Source organism: Zonotrichia albicollis, chromosome 9, assembly GCF_047830755.1.
Source record: "Zonotrichia albicollis isolate bZonAlb1 chromosome 9, bZonAlb1.hap1, whole genome shotgun sequence".
Classification (NCBI taxonomy): Eukaryota; Metazoa; Chordata; class Aves; order Passeriformes; family Passerellidae; genus Zonotrichia; species Zonotrichia albicollis.
The window spans coordinates 20,786,068-20,799,040 of NC_133827.1; the positions used below are offsets into that span (position 1 = coordinate 20,786,068).

Genomic DNA, 12,973 nt, shown 5'->3' on the forward strand with positions numbered 1-12,973 from the left:
TTCCTCTTTTCCAAGAGCAGAGGACTTAAAGAAGGTTGCCTTCAACTCAGGACATTAAAGGCTTTAAAGAGCAAAGCTCAAACTCTTTAGTACTCTGAAGAGGAGGAAGCAATAGAAGAAATGGAAAAATATAAAGATAGATGGGCAAAGAACAGATTTGACACTAGACTGCTTCCAAAAGCCAACACTAGCAGTGCAGGAAACCCCAGAAAGCAACCACTGGCCAAGGCCAGACATGGAGAGGCACAGGAACGCTCCAATATTTTAATGTCTAGATGTACATCAAGGACTGGCCTCCTACTTCCACCCCTAAAAACCAAGATTGTCAGAGAAGATTCCTTCATGCAGCATTGGCATTTTGGAGCCAGCTGCTACCCCCAAACCAGGATCAAAAGTCTGCAGACCCTGTATGTTGACAGCAAAGGTTCACATCCAAGAATTACCATGGGACTTGTTCACATAAAGCTTGGTCATACAGCAGGTTCAAGCAGGACACTGCTGAGGGAACACAGTACAGAAGAAACAGTTTTTCTACAACATACCAGGTCCTCAATGATCTCCTGGATGCGTTTCTTGGCTGCCTCCACACAGTCCTTGGCTCCCTTGAGGGTGACTTTATCGCTCTGGGTGCCGGAGCGCGGGAAGCTGACCATCACACCACCATATTCATCTGCAATCTCACGGAGAACTTGTCCTCGACGGATGACAAAGTGGCGGTGGTGCTTGGGGTCCACCACCATGGAGTCTTCAACCACGTTATCCTGCCAACACAACACAGCCAGTCAACCCCACCTGTGCTGGTGACAGGCACAAGTTGGCTGCACTCAACAGCAATCAGCTTACAACCTCACCCCAAGGTAAGGAAGGATCTTCCTGAGCTCCCACGAAGGGCAGCAAATGGTTTTAGGACAAGCAGGTCCTTCATGCTGACTCATTACACCCTGCAATAGGGAGAGGCAAGAAAAACTTCATACCAAGTTCTTGATTAGGGCTTCCAGCTCCTTCTGTGCTTCTTTGACAGCCTCCTCTGTTCCCATGATAGTGATCAGCTCCTGGTCTTTGTCCTCAGAGGTGGGGAAGATGATGCGGGCCCCCGTGTTGTCCCGCACCTTGCGGATGTTGCCACCACCCTTGCCAATAAGGAATTTGTGGTACTCTGGCTTTGCACGGAGGTCCACAGTATAACTCTTTGTTTGCTGAAAGGAGCCAGACACCCATGAAACATGTTAATATACAGAAAATATCACCAGCACCAACAGTCAGCATGTAGATATGTTACCTAAACCCACATGCAGAGTGCTGCAAAAGCATATGCAGCTCACAATTGAAAGTAAAAAAGCTATACAATGTCTTAAATTAAAAACACCACCCCAAAGATGTTCTCAGGGCCAAAAAACTAACTACACTCAGCATGACCAATGAGAATAGGAGCAGACTTCCCCAGAAGGGTCTGGCCTGCACAAAAGGCAACACAGTCATTTGCTAACTGCTGCAAGTCAGGCTCCCAGAGACAACTAACCATTCCCAGGGAGAGCATGTTCACATGCTGACCCCAGAAAGCTTGCTATTAAAATGACCAGTCAGTCAGCCACAACTCAGAGCACGGTCTTGTAACCAAAAGCTCTCAAATCTGAATATATGCAGTGAAATGGGAGAACTGGAGCTGGAATGCAGAGATCAAAAAAAATAGTGAAGGAGATATACAGAGTAAAGTGCTTCAGAGAAGTGCAGGTACCCAGGAACATTCAAACCACAAAAGCAAGGAGCCTTAACTCTGAGTGTATCATCAGTCTGCCCAGAGATGCATTACAGACAGTTCTTCTGCCCATGAGAGAAGAATTCATTGTCACAAGGATGGAAGTCATAAATGTATGACTTTTAATCACCCAAACTGTATTCAAATCCCTCAAAAAAGGATTTGTTCTATTGACACCAAATCCTTCCATGCAGACAGAGGGAATCATTTCCACCTCCAGAAACAAAAAGCTGGTCAGACCAACGTGCTCCATCCCCTGTAAGGCAAGGCTCACCTTCTCCTCTGCCAGATGTAGCAGCTGTTTCTTGGCTTTCTCCACATCCTGGGCTGGGCCCCTGATGGTCACAGTATCACTGCCAGAGCCCTCTGTGGGGAAGTGGATGTGGACTCCACCACATTCCTCCATGATGGAGCGGATGAAGCGGCCTTTGGCGCCAATGAGGGAATTGTGGAGTTTGGAAGGAATAGAGACCTCCACCTCCGTGATGTTGGCCTAAGCAAGGACAGTATGGGATGTTAGTCAAGCTATAGCTGTGTGTTTGCACAGACTCTGCTTGCCCCCTAACTCCCACATTGCCAGGAGCTCTGCAGAGCTGAGTGTCAGAGATGCCTGACCAGAGGGAACTGCACTGGCCACTCCTAACACACGAGCAGCCACAAACTTCAGCTGAAGCATCAAGAACAGACATCCATATTTGTCTCCCCCCTGCCATGCCCCACTACAAGCACTTCTCTATTTATATCTCCTATATTTATGTTTAAGTCTCTGATCTGTCACAGGCCAGTTGTTTCACCTACCAGTTCCTTTTGGATTGCCAAAATTCTGTGACGAGCAGCCTCACAGTTTGCTTTTTTGCCCGTGATAACAATTGTCTCAGAGTTGCTGTTCTCAGCTGGGAGATCTATTTTGGTGTTGCTTTCTTCACGGATCTGCCACAAAGAATAAATTCCAGCAAAATTATTTGAGAGGTCTCTCGTGACAAAAAAAAAGACCTTGGAGGTTTTATTTTGCATTACCAATGAGCAGGGGAGACCAGTGAATGAGATTTTACTGCAGGCAATCATGGTAATGAGCAGCAAAGAAAGGAAAGATATCTCACCTTCTTGATGTTGGCACCTCCTTTCCCTATGATGTTCTTGTGGAATTGTTTGAAGATGGGAACAGAAATAGAAAAACTGTTTTCAACCTAAGAGAGAAAGAAAGGGAGAACTGAAGATTACACCATCCTGGCAAGTGAGACTCCACCCCACGAATTTGATAGACAAGCTTCTGACAAGAGGAATTCTCCATATGGGACACTTCCAAGAATAAGCAAATACAGGTACCCTCTCCTATAGCCCTTAAATAACAGGGATTACTTGCCTGCCCCCATACACATAGAACCATGCCCACAGTTCCCTCATCTTGAGGTGTGTCAGCCCTAGTCAAGCCCCTACAGCTCTCTTCTATTCCAGGGTTATTCAGGCATGGAAGAGAGAATAGCAGACAGAAGTGTCCCTTACCAGGTCTGCCACCATCTTTTGCATGTACTTGGTACACTTCTCCACTTCGTTTTTGGGACCTCTGAGTTGGACAATGTCACTCTTGTGTGCAGGGTCTGGGAAGTTGATGATAACCTGCAGGAAATGGTCACTTAGGGTCAGCTCAAACAAATACAGTGATTGTCATGTCAGACATGTGCAAAGGTTGGGGGGATCCTGCACATCTCCTTTGCCATCTGGAAGCAGGTAACCATGTCAGCAGTCTCTGGCCAGAATAACCATCTTCTCACATATTTTAGATGTATGAGCACTAACAGATCAGTTAGATATTTCTCATGCTCACAGAGACACTACATTTATGACTTTACTGATCATGTGTCTATTACCCAAGTAGGAACTATGCCCTCTGAATCCCTCCTTTCCTGGAAAGCCTTACCTCTGGGAATTTCTCCCGGATCTCCCGGATCCGCTCGCCCTTCTGCCCAATGATGGTCCGGTGGAATTTCTGCTCGATGATTAGGTCCTTGGTGCGTTCATTTTCCTGTGGAGAACAGAGTTTACAAGGAGTGCTCAGCAGCAGAGCCACAAAATTATGACAACAAATTGTCATTACCAGTTTGCTGCCTGACAGCTTACTGATCATCAATGTTTTTCCTCCAGATATTATTCACTCTGGGCTGACAGAGAAGGGATCCAAGGGAATAAAGGAACTTGCACTTATCATGAGATCCAAGGGCTCAGTGGGCCAGGGGCACACACCTCTACCAGAAGGTTACTAGGAAACACAAGAGCTCAAACCCCGTGGCCTCCCAGGCATCACATCCCACTAACCATACGGGAAGCGAGTTCCAGCAGCTCTTTCTTGGCCTGTTGGACCCCCTGTGGGTCTCCTTCAATTCTGATCAGGTTGCTCTTCTCATTGTCCGGGGGAATGCGCACAGACACCTTGTAGAGGTCCTTAATCCTGTTAACTGCAAGGCAAGGGCTGTGGTGACACACTCTGCTAGGGCACCATTTGGAAGCAAAGACATCTTGATTGGAGGCTTTAAGAAGTACATCAGCCTCTGAGAAAAGGCCGGGGGGATGGAGATGAATCAGGGGAAAGTGTCTCTTCACCCTGGGGTTCAGCAAGAGCAGATCCATGCTACACAGGAATCTGTACAATTAAATACTACAGCATCTAGAGGCAATAGTTCACTTGCCAAAGTGAGGCATCTGTTTCTTCCCCAGATACCACCATATTTAGACTAGAAGATACTCATTCATTTCTAATCCCAAATTCTTTTTTGGGGAAAAACTCACCAACGCAGATTTCTACCCCCTCAACTCAGTTCTAAAATGAAATTCATATAGACCAATTTGAAAAAAAGAAAAAAGACAACTATCCAACCTCCCCAAAACACAAAAATTCTGCCAGGACACAGCAAAGTTATCTGTTCAACTTTCCAAGACATTAAAGCCATCCCAAGGCCTCAGTGCCCATTTATCTTCTTGTGCCAACTTCACTCCAGAAGGGCAGAGGCAATGTGATGGAGGCAGCACTCTGGCTGAGCTGCAGAGCCACGATATGACAGGCTTATCACAGAGAGTCTGAGTAGAGGAAGGATAAGAAAGGCACCCCACTTACTGTTAGCTCCGTTCTTGCCAATGAGGTGTCGGTGGAATTTGTGGTCGACATTGATTTCTGCATAATCCATCCGGTTGATCTACAAAGAATTGTACAGGGCTAGGCAGGGCAGGCCCCCTCTGCTGCTGCCTGGGCCCACTGCCAGTGCAGGCACTGACTCCAGCTGCAGCTACAAGCACTCCTCCTGCTAGTGAGCACAGCAGAACACTCCTCTGCTTTGAGCTGAGAGCACCATGCTTGTGAGACATTTAAAGAGACTTAAATGCCTCTCCAGCTGTGACTGAAAGAGAATCTTTCCTTCTCTGCATCAAAGGACTGAAGATGTGCCCATGATTTTTTAAGAAAAGCTTCATAACCAAGGTTTTTGTTCACCTGCCACACAACTTGCCTTCTGCAAGTTCTGTTAAGCCTGTGAAGATACCCACAGACATGAGCTACACTTCATCTGTTTCCCCACCTTTCCCCACTTTCTTTTTATACAGTAGAACTAGCACCAACAACTCACCAGATCCTTAACCATGACTTCAATCTGTTCCTGTGCCACATTCACATCTTCTGTAGGTCCTTCCAAAGTGATTTTGTCTTCTCCTTCAGTGAATTCGATGTGAACCTTGACACACAAGGCAAGGAAACCAGTAAGAATTTTCCAAGGTAAGAGCCAGGTCAATGCTGTCAGTCAGGCCTACACCATCAATCCCTACCACTAAGGGTACACATGGTTTCTGAAGCAGGCAACCTACAATTTTGGCCATATTGGTGTCTAGAGCACAAGGTTTTGGTGCTGTCCTGGAGTCTGCAAGGGCTTTGGAGAAGTTGCTCACCTAGCCCTTCTCCAGACACCATCTCACTCACAAGGGAGAAGTCTCATTGAACTCAGAATTTACAGGTCTCCTACTACATCAATTCTCCAAATACTAACACATAAAGTTTCCTTTGAAGGACTCAACACCTGAAAGTAACATAGGATGGGAAGTGTTTGAGGCACTAGAATCTGGTTGGTAGCTCCCCTGAATATGATAACATCTGTGTCATTTCCTCCCTGGTTTTATCCATACCAGAATACATTTCTCTCTCTACAAAGAGTGAGCTGGATTAAACCACATTCTACTTCAACTGGTGCTAAGCTAACAGTTCATCCATACCTTTGGCATCTGCTGAGTTATTTTGGCCAGGTTTTGTCCTTTCTTTCCAATGATGAAACGATGAAGCCAAGAGGGGGCTGAGACCGAGGAGACGGTAAAACTGTTGGCCTGAGAGACAGAGAAGCTGTTGATGGACAGCTTCATAAAAATTCACTTCCAATTCCCATGCTGCAACCTTGTTATTGAGTTCCAAGCTGCATCTCTGACAGCCTGACAGAGACCACCCCCCTCCACCTGTCAGTGCCCAGGGATGTATCTTTGTGGGGCTGTCAAAGGAGCCTGGCCCATCCCATCAGTACCTTTGCATAGACTTCAGTCAATGCCTGCCCAAGCTTTTCAGGCTCGCCTCGCAGTATCACCGTCTCCGAGCTACTGTCAGTGGGTGGGATCTCGACAGAGACTCCAGTTTTCTCCAAGATCTCCTGCAGGGAATTACCCTTGGGACCGATGACATACTTGTGCTGGGACTTCTTCACCTCCACAGCGATGGTAGTAGTCTTCTTTTTCTGTAGGAGCAGAGGCACTGGAGCATCAATCACAAGGGAGCAGGGAAGGACAAAAGTGAAAGGAAGAGACACAAGATGCAGTGAAGCTCAGCACCCAGGAAAGATCAAAGCAAAGGTGAGCACAGGAGTTCTGCAGTACCCTAGAATCTTGGGGACCTGCTTACAGAAAGCCTTATTCTCAAAAATTGACAGGTGAAATACAAAAATTTTGTTTAAGCTCCCTGGGACACTACATGGAAGAGACCACATACACACCCCTGCCCTTGCACAATGCCCAGCTGTCCCCAGGCAGTGCTGTAATGCAACACCACGCTATAAGCTGATTATCTGTGTTGAAATTCAGACCGGTACAAATGCAGACGTAACCATGAGGAAAAACAGACCAACAACCCACAACAAGGATATTCACAGTGACACTAGCAATGGAAAATAAACTGAGGTGAAATTTACTTTTCAGCAACTTCTACTCATGTAACAATTTTGATACTGTCAGTTGGCCACACTGTAGCCTTCACACTTCCCTCCTTCCTTTGCAGCACCTGTGAAAACATGCACCCAGAGAGCTCTTTGTGGTCTGCTAATTTCCATTACACAAAAAAGCAGGAGAGCTGTCACCTCCCCAACAGAATCACCCCACGTCCCACTCTGCTGAGCAAGGAAATGGTAAGACCCAGGTCCATGTACTGCAAGGGCTGCTGAGCAAGAGCTGGCACGAGGAGAATGCAACTGAGGGATGCACAGAAGTAGAACAAGAAGGGAAGAGGGGCTGTGAGCAGGTGGGGGGGAAGATAGGAAGCTTTAGGGACCATCCATACCTTCTCCTCATAGATCTTCTTAACACGAGCCACAGCCTGGGCCAGCTGCTCCTTCTCCCCTGTGAAGACTATCTCTGTCTTGTTGACGCTGGGCGGGGGGATGTTGATGCGTGTCCCTGTCTCCTGCATGAGCTCACTCACCAGCTTGTTGTAAGGGCCAGCAATGAAGGGATGGTACACTTTCTCCACATCCAGCCTCTCCACAGCACGCTTATCCTACAGGAATCCAGAACAGCCCTCAGGGAAACTGCTGGTGATACATACAGCTGATTCCCAGTGCTGTCTTGCTTGACACTCTAGCCCAAGCACCTTTCCAGTCTGCAGGCTCCATCCCTTTCCATCTACAAACACCGCTGGTCTCAATTTATGATATTCGCCTCTAATCTCTTGGCTTAGCTGGCAACTAATGTGGTTCACTTCAAAATATGAAAAGAGCTTATTTGACTTCAGAGATGGACAAAAGGGACAAGCAGAAGGTGCAGAACCTGGAAGCAATGTTTTAACAGCCAGGGGAATGGTGTGCACCTCTGTTCAGGCTAACAGTGTTACCACTTGTAGGGGGACAGAATACAAAGGTAGTATAGAAGGTAATCTTACCCCCTCAGAGTTGCAGCTGGGTTAATTATTAAGGATTAGGAGCTGGCCTGATGTTAACAGGCCACAGCTGTAGCCAATAAGAACAGTGTTCTAAAAGAGTGGATTGGTTGGTTGAGGGGATTGGAGTCAGCTGGCTGCTCTGAGGACAAGGAAGAGTCAGTGCCTAGAGGAGCTGACTACAAGAAACATCAAGGGGGTACAAAACTCTGGCAATATGGAACCATTGCAATGTAATGACAATAGAACTCTTGCAATATAATGACAACAACCACTGGCTGTGGCCATGGTGGCTACAAACATCTCATATACCATAGAGAACCAAAATGGCAGTTCAGATAACAACATGAGAGATCACAGGCCTGAGGTACCTGCTCAGCAGAGATAAGCAAGATCTCGTGTCGGGCCTTTTCAATCCCTTCCTTAGTGCCAGTGATCTTGATCTGGTTGCTGGGGTCATCTGGGCGGGGGATCTGGATCTTGGTTGCAGTTTTGAGCTCCAGGTCCTGCAGCTTCTCACCATTCTTTCCAATGACAAAGCGGTGGTGCTCCTTGGGGATGGCAACTGTCGCTGAGGCCTGCAATACAGAGGCCAAGGATCTGTGAGAGCCCCTGCCTGCACAGGGAAAGCTTTTCAGATGCTGCTTATGCTACAACTGAGGAGTGAACACAGTGTCTTCCAGCACATCCATCTAGCACAAGACTGACACCATGCCAGAGGAGCTGATTTAAAGTGCCTGTATCCCAGGAGTCTAAATCCCACTATTCCCTAAAAAGCCTTCTGTTTTCCCAGGACCAACACTCTGAACAAGCAAAAGCCTTCAGGCACAGATGAGGAGGTGTCTATGCTCCACTGTCTCAGTCTCTCAGCACCAGAGAGCAACTGGGATGACAGCTCTGGGGTAGAGTTTATCTGAACTCTGATATCTGCTGCCAAGGCTACAGAGAAGAAGACATAGCCTGACTCCTAGGAAACTGAAATTCAACACCAGAAACTTATTCCAGCAGGCAGACAGCTCAACTATGCTTACCATTACTGAGTGCTAAGGTGTCTTCAAAGCAGCACATGCTGCTTCAGGGACTGCTTCTCTCTTGAAAACAAGGGATCCCCAGAACTTTTCTCAATCTAGCAATAAAGGGATTGTAACAGGGATTCCTGACTTCTACCCTTCTCAATGAGTTTTTACTGACCTGAGACCTTAGGATTGCTACTATGCTGTTGATCCCAGTGAATATGTAACTATTAACTAACTAGGCACTTACAATTCAAGCTACAATGGAAAAAGAAATAAATGAAATCAAAACCAGATCACTTGGTGTGACTCTTCAGCTTCCTGTCCACATACTGATGCCAGGCAAGCCGAGGAGAGGTTGCAACACAGACACACCTTTCAGACCTGGGGCCACGTAGGAGGGATATGTGAGGACATGTGGGGCATGGATCTGTGGTAGTACAACCTAAACTATTTTTTCAGATGCACATTATGTAGAGTTTGTCCCATTTTCATCCCTCTGGCAGGGTATGACACATGGGCTGAGCAGCACTGAGCAGACATGGTATTAACTACTGCATTAACTACCTTGGACATTACACTTTAAAACACACCATGACACCTGGCTATGATGGATCTTAACAAGAAGTACCATTTTGATAATGAACTCGAGAACCTGAAAGTAAGAAATCAAAATGCAGAGGACTGAAAGGAGAAGCAACTGAAACAAGCAGTCTGTAATTACTTACCAATGGGGCTCAAGTTACACAACTCAGAACCCCAATCTGAAACTTCCACCATTTGGCAGGACTCCATCTTCTCTATTTTTCTTCCTCTCATCCCTCCACATTCTTCTCTGAAAGACTTCAGAGAAAGCACCACTCTGTTCTCACACACTATGAATTTTGTGTGAGGGGCCTGTACCCTGCCAGCACCAGCACCTCAGCACAAAGTCACAGGTTGAAGACTCCACCCTTCATGCAACACCATGGCCTGTAATTAGCTTTGAACCCTATTTTAAGCCTCATTTCCATTCCAAATTGCCAACTGTATGCTTTGAAAATATATGGCAAAGCTGAATTAGTCATCTAATAACACCTCTTTGGCTTATAAGCACACACCCAAGGGTCTCAAAGCATTCAGGAGTCTTGGGGAAGAGCAAGGATCAAGTGAGAAACAGTTAGCTGCCCTCACCTGAGTCTGCAGCCGAGCAACAATTTCCTTCCGAGCCTTCATGACTGCTTCCAGCTTGCCAGAGACCATGATGGAAAGGCCCTGGTCCTTTGCCAGAGACAGCTCCAGGTGAGCTCCTGTCTTCTGCATGATGTCAAGGCAGATCTTGGCCTGCTCCCCTTCTCCAAACTGATTCATGTCCTTGTACTTCCTCTCCTCCAGCGGCACATGGAACACCTGCTCAGCCACAGACACAAAAAGAGCACAGCAAGCTGTCAGTGTGCTTTGCCTGACAGCTCCTCTCTCTCTCATGGCTATGCAGGACTTTGGTGGCAAGCTGACCCCCAGGTTTGTGCAGCTGTGCCCAGGGAAGGGCAGGAGCACTTCAGCAGCCAGGCTGCCCCACACTGGGACTCTTCCTAAAGGGGGATTAGCACTCACTACAGGAATTCTGCAATCCTCCCTCTGGGCCTGCTTCAGCTATTTGTGGAACAGGGATTCCAACACATCCCTCCCCTCCAGAGCAGTCCTAGCTCTCAGCTGCAGTACCAGGGTAAAATACAACAAAGAGGCTGACTGATATACCAAGGATTTCATACTCCAGAGAATGCTTCACTTCACCTACTTTGGGGAGTGGGGAAAAGACAGGAGATAAGATATCCACTCCACCAACCTGAGTGATGACAGAAGCCTTTATTGGTCGAATTTTGCTCCAGGGACCAGCAGGTTCCTGGGCAGCTTCCAAACATGGTGCTTTCTCAGGGAGTGGAGGGAAGGCTTCCTTGTAGGTTGGAGGATCATTCTCTTCTTCAGAGTTTAAAGCTGTAACTGGAGTAAAGCAAATAGGGCAAATGAGTCACTTTCCTTGCAGAAATGCCCCTGTTCACAGGCAGTGCAATTGTAATTAGGCACCACTAACAAGGGAGAGCAAATGGCTTGTGCCCTGCTATTAATCCTATTACAACTATGCCTATGGGGCTGCCAAGTCTGGAGCACGACTGACATCAGCACAGCACAGACTGCAGTGGATGCCACAAACCACCAGCCTTGTTTGAGCTGGCACAGGGGGTGCAGGGAATGAACAGCACCTTATTGCCAACTCTGTCAAGAGGAGTTCAATTAGGAGAAAACAGGCTGAGCTGAAAGAAGTGAAAGGACCAAAGGGTGCAGGTCAGAAGGGGATAAGACAAACATCAGCCCAGGGAAAAGGCAGAGAAGGACTACAGTTAGGGCAAAGTCTAGGGAAAGGGCAGAGAAGGACTATAGTTAGGGCAAAATCTAGGGAAAGCCTGTATGCCTGTACATTATGTGCACTGGGCCATACCAAATGGGGCAGCTCACAGCTGGGAATGGAAGCCAAAACCCACCACAGAGGCAGTTTGTATGGTCAGTGACCACCCCCAGCACCTGGCTGAGCAAAGGCTGGAAATGACAGCCCAGCACACTGATCCACGAGGCTCTCATGTAGCTCAGTGCCCCACTCTTGATGTGCCCCATCCCAGGGCTGAGAGCACTGCTAGCCAGAACTCTCTGAAGTGTTCAGGCCCATCTCCTCATTGTGCAGCACCACCACTGTGTTGCTGGGGGTGGACAGCTAGTCCAGTAAAACACTAATTCATGGAAGGAAAATGCACAATTTTAACATGTTTGTGCAGTCTGGATTGAGAGGCACATGACAGGAACTCACCTTTCACCTGCTGCTGGGCCAGGCCGCTGCGGTGTTCAGCAAAGCTCTCCTGGGTCAAAACTGCCACAGAGCTCATTGTCGACTTCCCACCCACACACAATCCGGGTATGCCACTGCGAGGGATGGAGTGGCAACAGTATTACCAACAGCAGCCAGGGTGAACAAAGTCAGCCCAGGAAGACAAAGTACTTGTTACTGAGCACTTTTCCAGTCTTCCCCTTGAAAAGTACCCCCAGGGCCCACTGGCTGCCTGATTTCCTTGTTGAAACAGGAATTTTGGGGGGATATTTCCTCCCTACACAGTGGTCACCAAAACCAGAGCTCCTCCCTAAGAAGGCAAAGGATGTGTAACCTAAGAAGGTCACTGGAAAGGGGGACACCACAAATTTTTAAAGCATACTCTAATTAAACTTAGAGTACAATCTCATTAATCTATTAATTATTAATGGTGTGCAATTGTACATGAGTATGTGAATATCTGGACAGTCAGTCCAAGACCATGGTGCACTCCTAGAGATAAAAGAGAAAGGACCCAGGAAGCTGTTTCCTCCTCTTGAGAAACTTATTTAGGTGCCTGACTTAGGGAGACACTCAGAAAACCACTCTGACTAGCAAGCTCAGCAGCAGCAAGATCTTTGGCTCCCCAAAATAAGAACTTAGAAGCTAAATGGTGTAAAAACTTACCAGCTAAATGGTCAGTAGCCAGAGAGTCCGTCCTGTAAGCTGCCTGTTTGTCAGCCTGCCAGCTTTTGCTGTAGAGAAAAAAAATAATTAAAATAAATAAATTAGGTCCAAGACAACAGAAAACATGACATCCCTGTTACTGTGACTTCCAACAGAGCACTGCCTGTAGCTTCAAAGCTGCACCTTACCCAAAACACTCTCATACCCAGCTGCATCTCCCCACACATGACACCTGTTGTATTTTACTAGCTGTGCCACTATCTACTCCAACTTCACAGCAGGAAGTCTGGAGTAGTTACTCTTTCACCACACTGGCTACAAGAGTAGCCATCCAATATCAGGCAAAAATATAATCAATTAATAGCAGATGTTCAAAACATGAAATTTCAGGGTTGCAAGCAAGACCTTCTCTAGTCAGAAGAGACTAACAACCTGAAAACCTGCCAACAGCCCTGCCATCAGTCACAAGTTAGGAATGTAGTTCAGTGGAGCTTGGGTGAATCAACACAGACATC

At 47.1% G+C, this 12,973-nt stretch overlaps 1 protein-coding gene across 2 annotated transcripts in view; it reads right to left on the reverse strand.

Moving 5' to 3' along the window:
• The window catches only part of HDLBP (high density lipoprotein binding protein), a 39,139-nt gene that overhangs the window by 8,745 nt on the left and 17,421 nt on the right, over positions 1-12,973 (reverse strand). For both annotated transcript variants that reach the window (XM_005489512.4, XM_074546878.1), the window contains exons 2-19: positions 12,459-12,526; positions 11,775-11,887; positions 10,761-10,915; positions 10,109-10,324; positions 8,294-8,500; positions 7,329-7,544; positions 6,307-6,513; positions 6,008-6,115; positions 5,371-5,475; positions 4,866-4,944; positions 4,070-4,209; positions 3,675-3,779; positions 3,260-3,373; positions 2,857-2,943; positions 2,555-2,686; positions 2,031-2,249; positions 975-1,196; positions 543-761 (exon numbers count right to left, since the gene is read on the reverse strand). In XM_005489512.4, coding sequence (XP_005489569.1) covers positions 543-761; positions 975-1,196; positions 2,031-2,249; positions 2,555-2,686; positions 2,857-2,943; positions 3,260-3,373; positions 3,675-3,779; positions 4,070-4,209; positions 4,866-4,944; positions 5,371-5,475; positions 6,008-6,115; positions 6,307-6,513; positions 7,329-7,544; positions 8,294-8,500; positions 10,109-10,324; positions 10,761-10,915; positions 11,775-11,850 — 2,607 coding nt within the window. In that variant the 5' untranslated portion in view covers positions 11,851-11,887; positions 12,459-12,526. The remainder of the gene's footprint in view (positions 1-542; positions 762-974; positions 1,197-2,030; positions 2,250-2,554; positions 2,687-2,856; positions 2,944-3,259; positions 3,374-3,674; positions 3,780-4,069; positions 4,210-4,865; positions 4,945-5,370; positions 5,476-6,007; positions 6,116-6,306; positions 6,514-7,328; positions 7,545-8,293; positions 8,501-10,108; positions 10,325-10,760; positions 10,916-11,774; positions 11,888-12,458; positions 12,527-12,973) is intronic.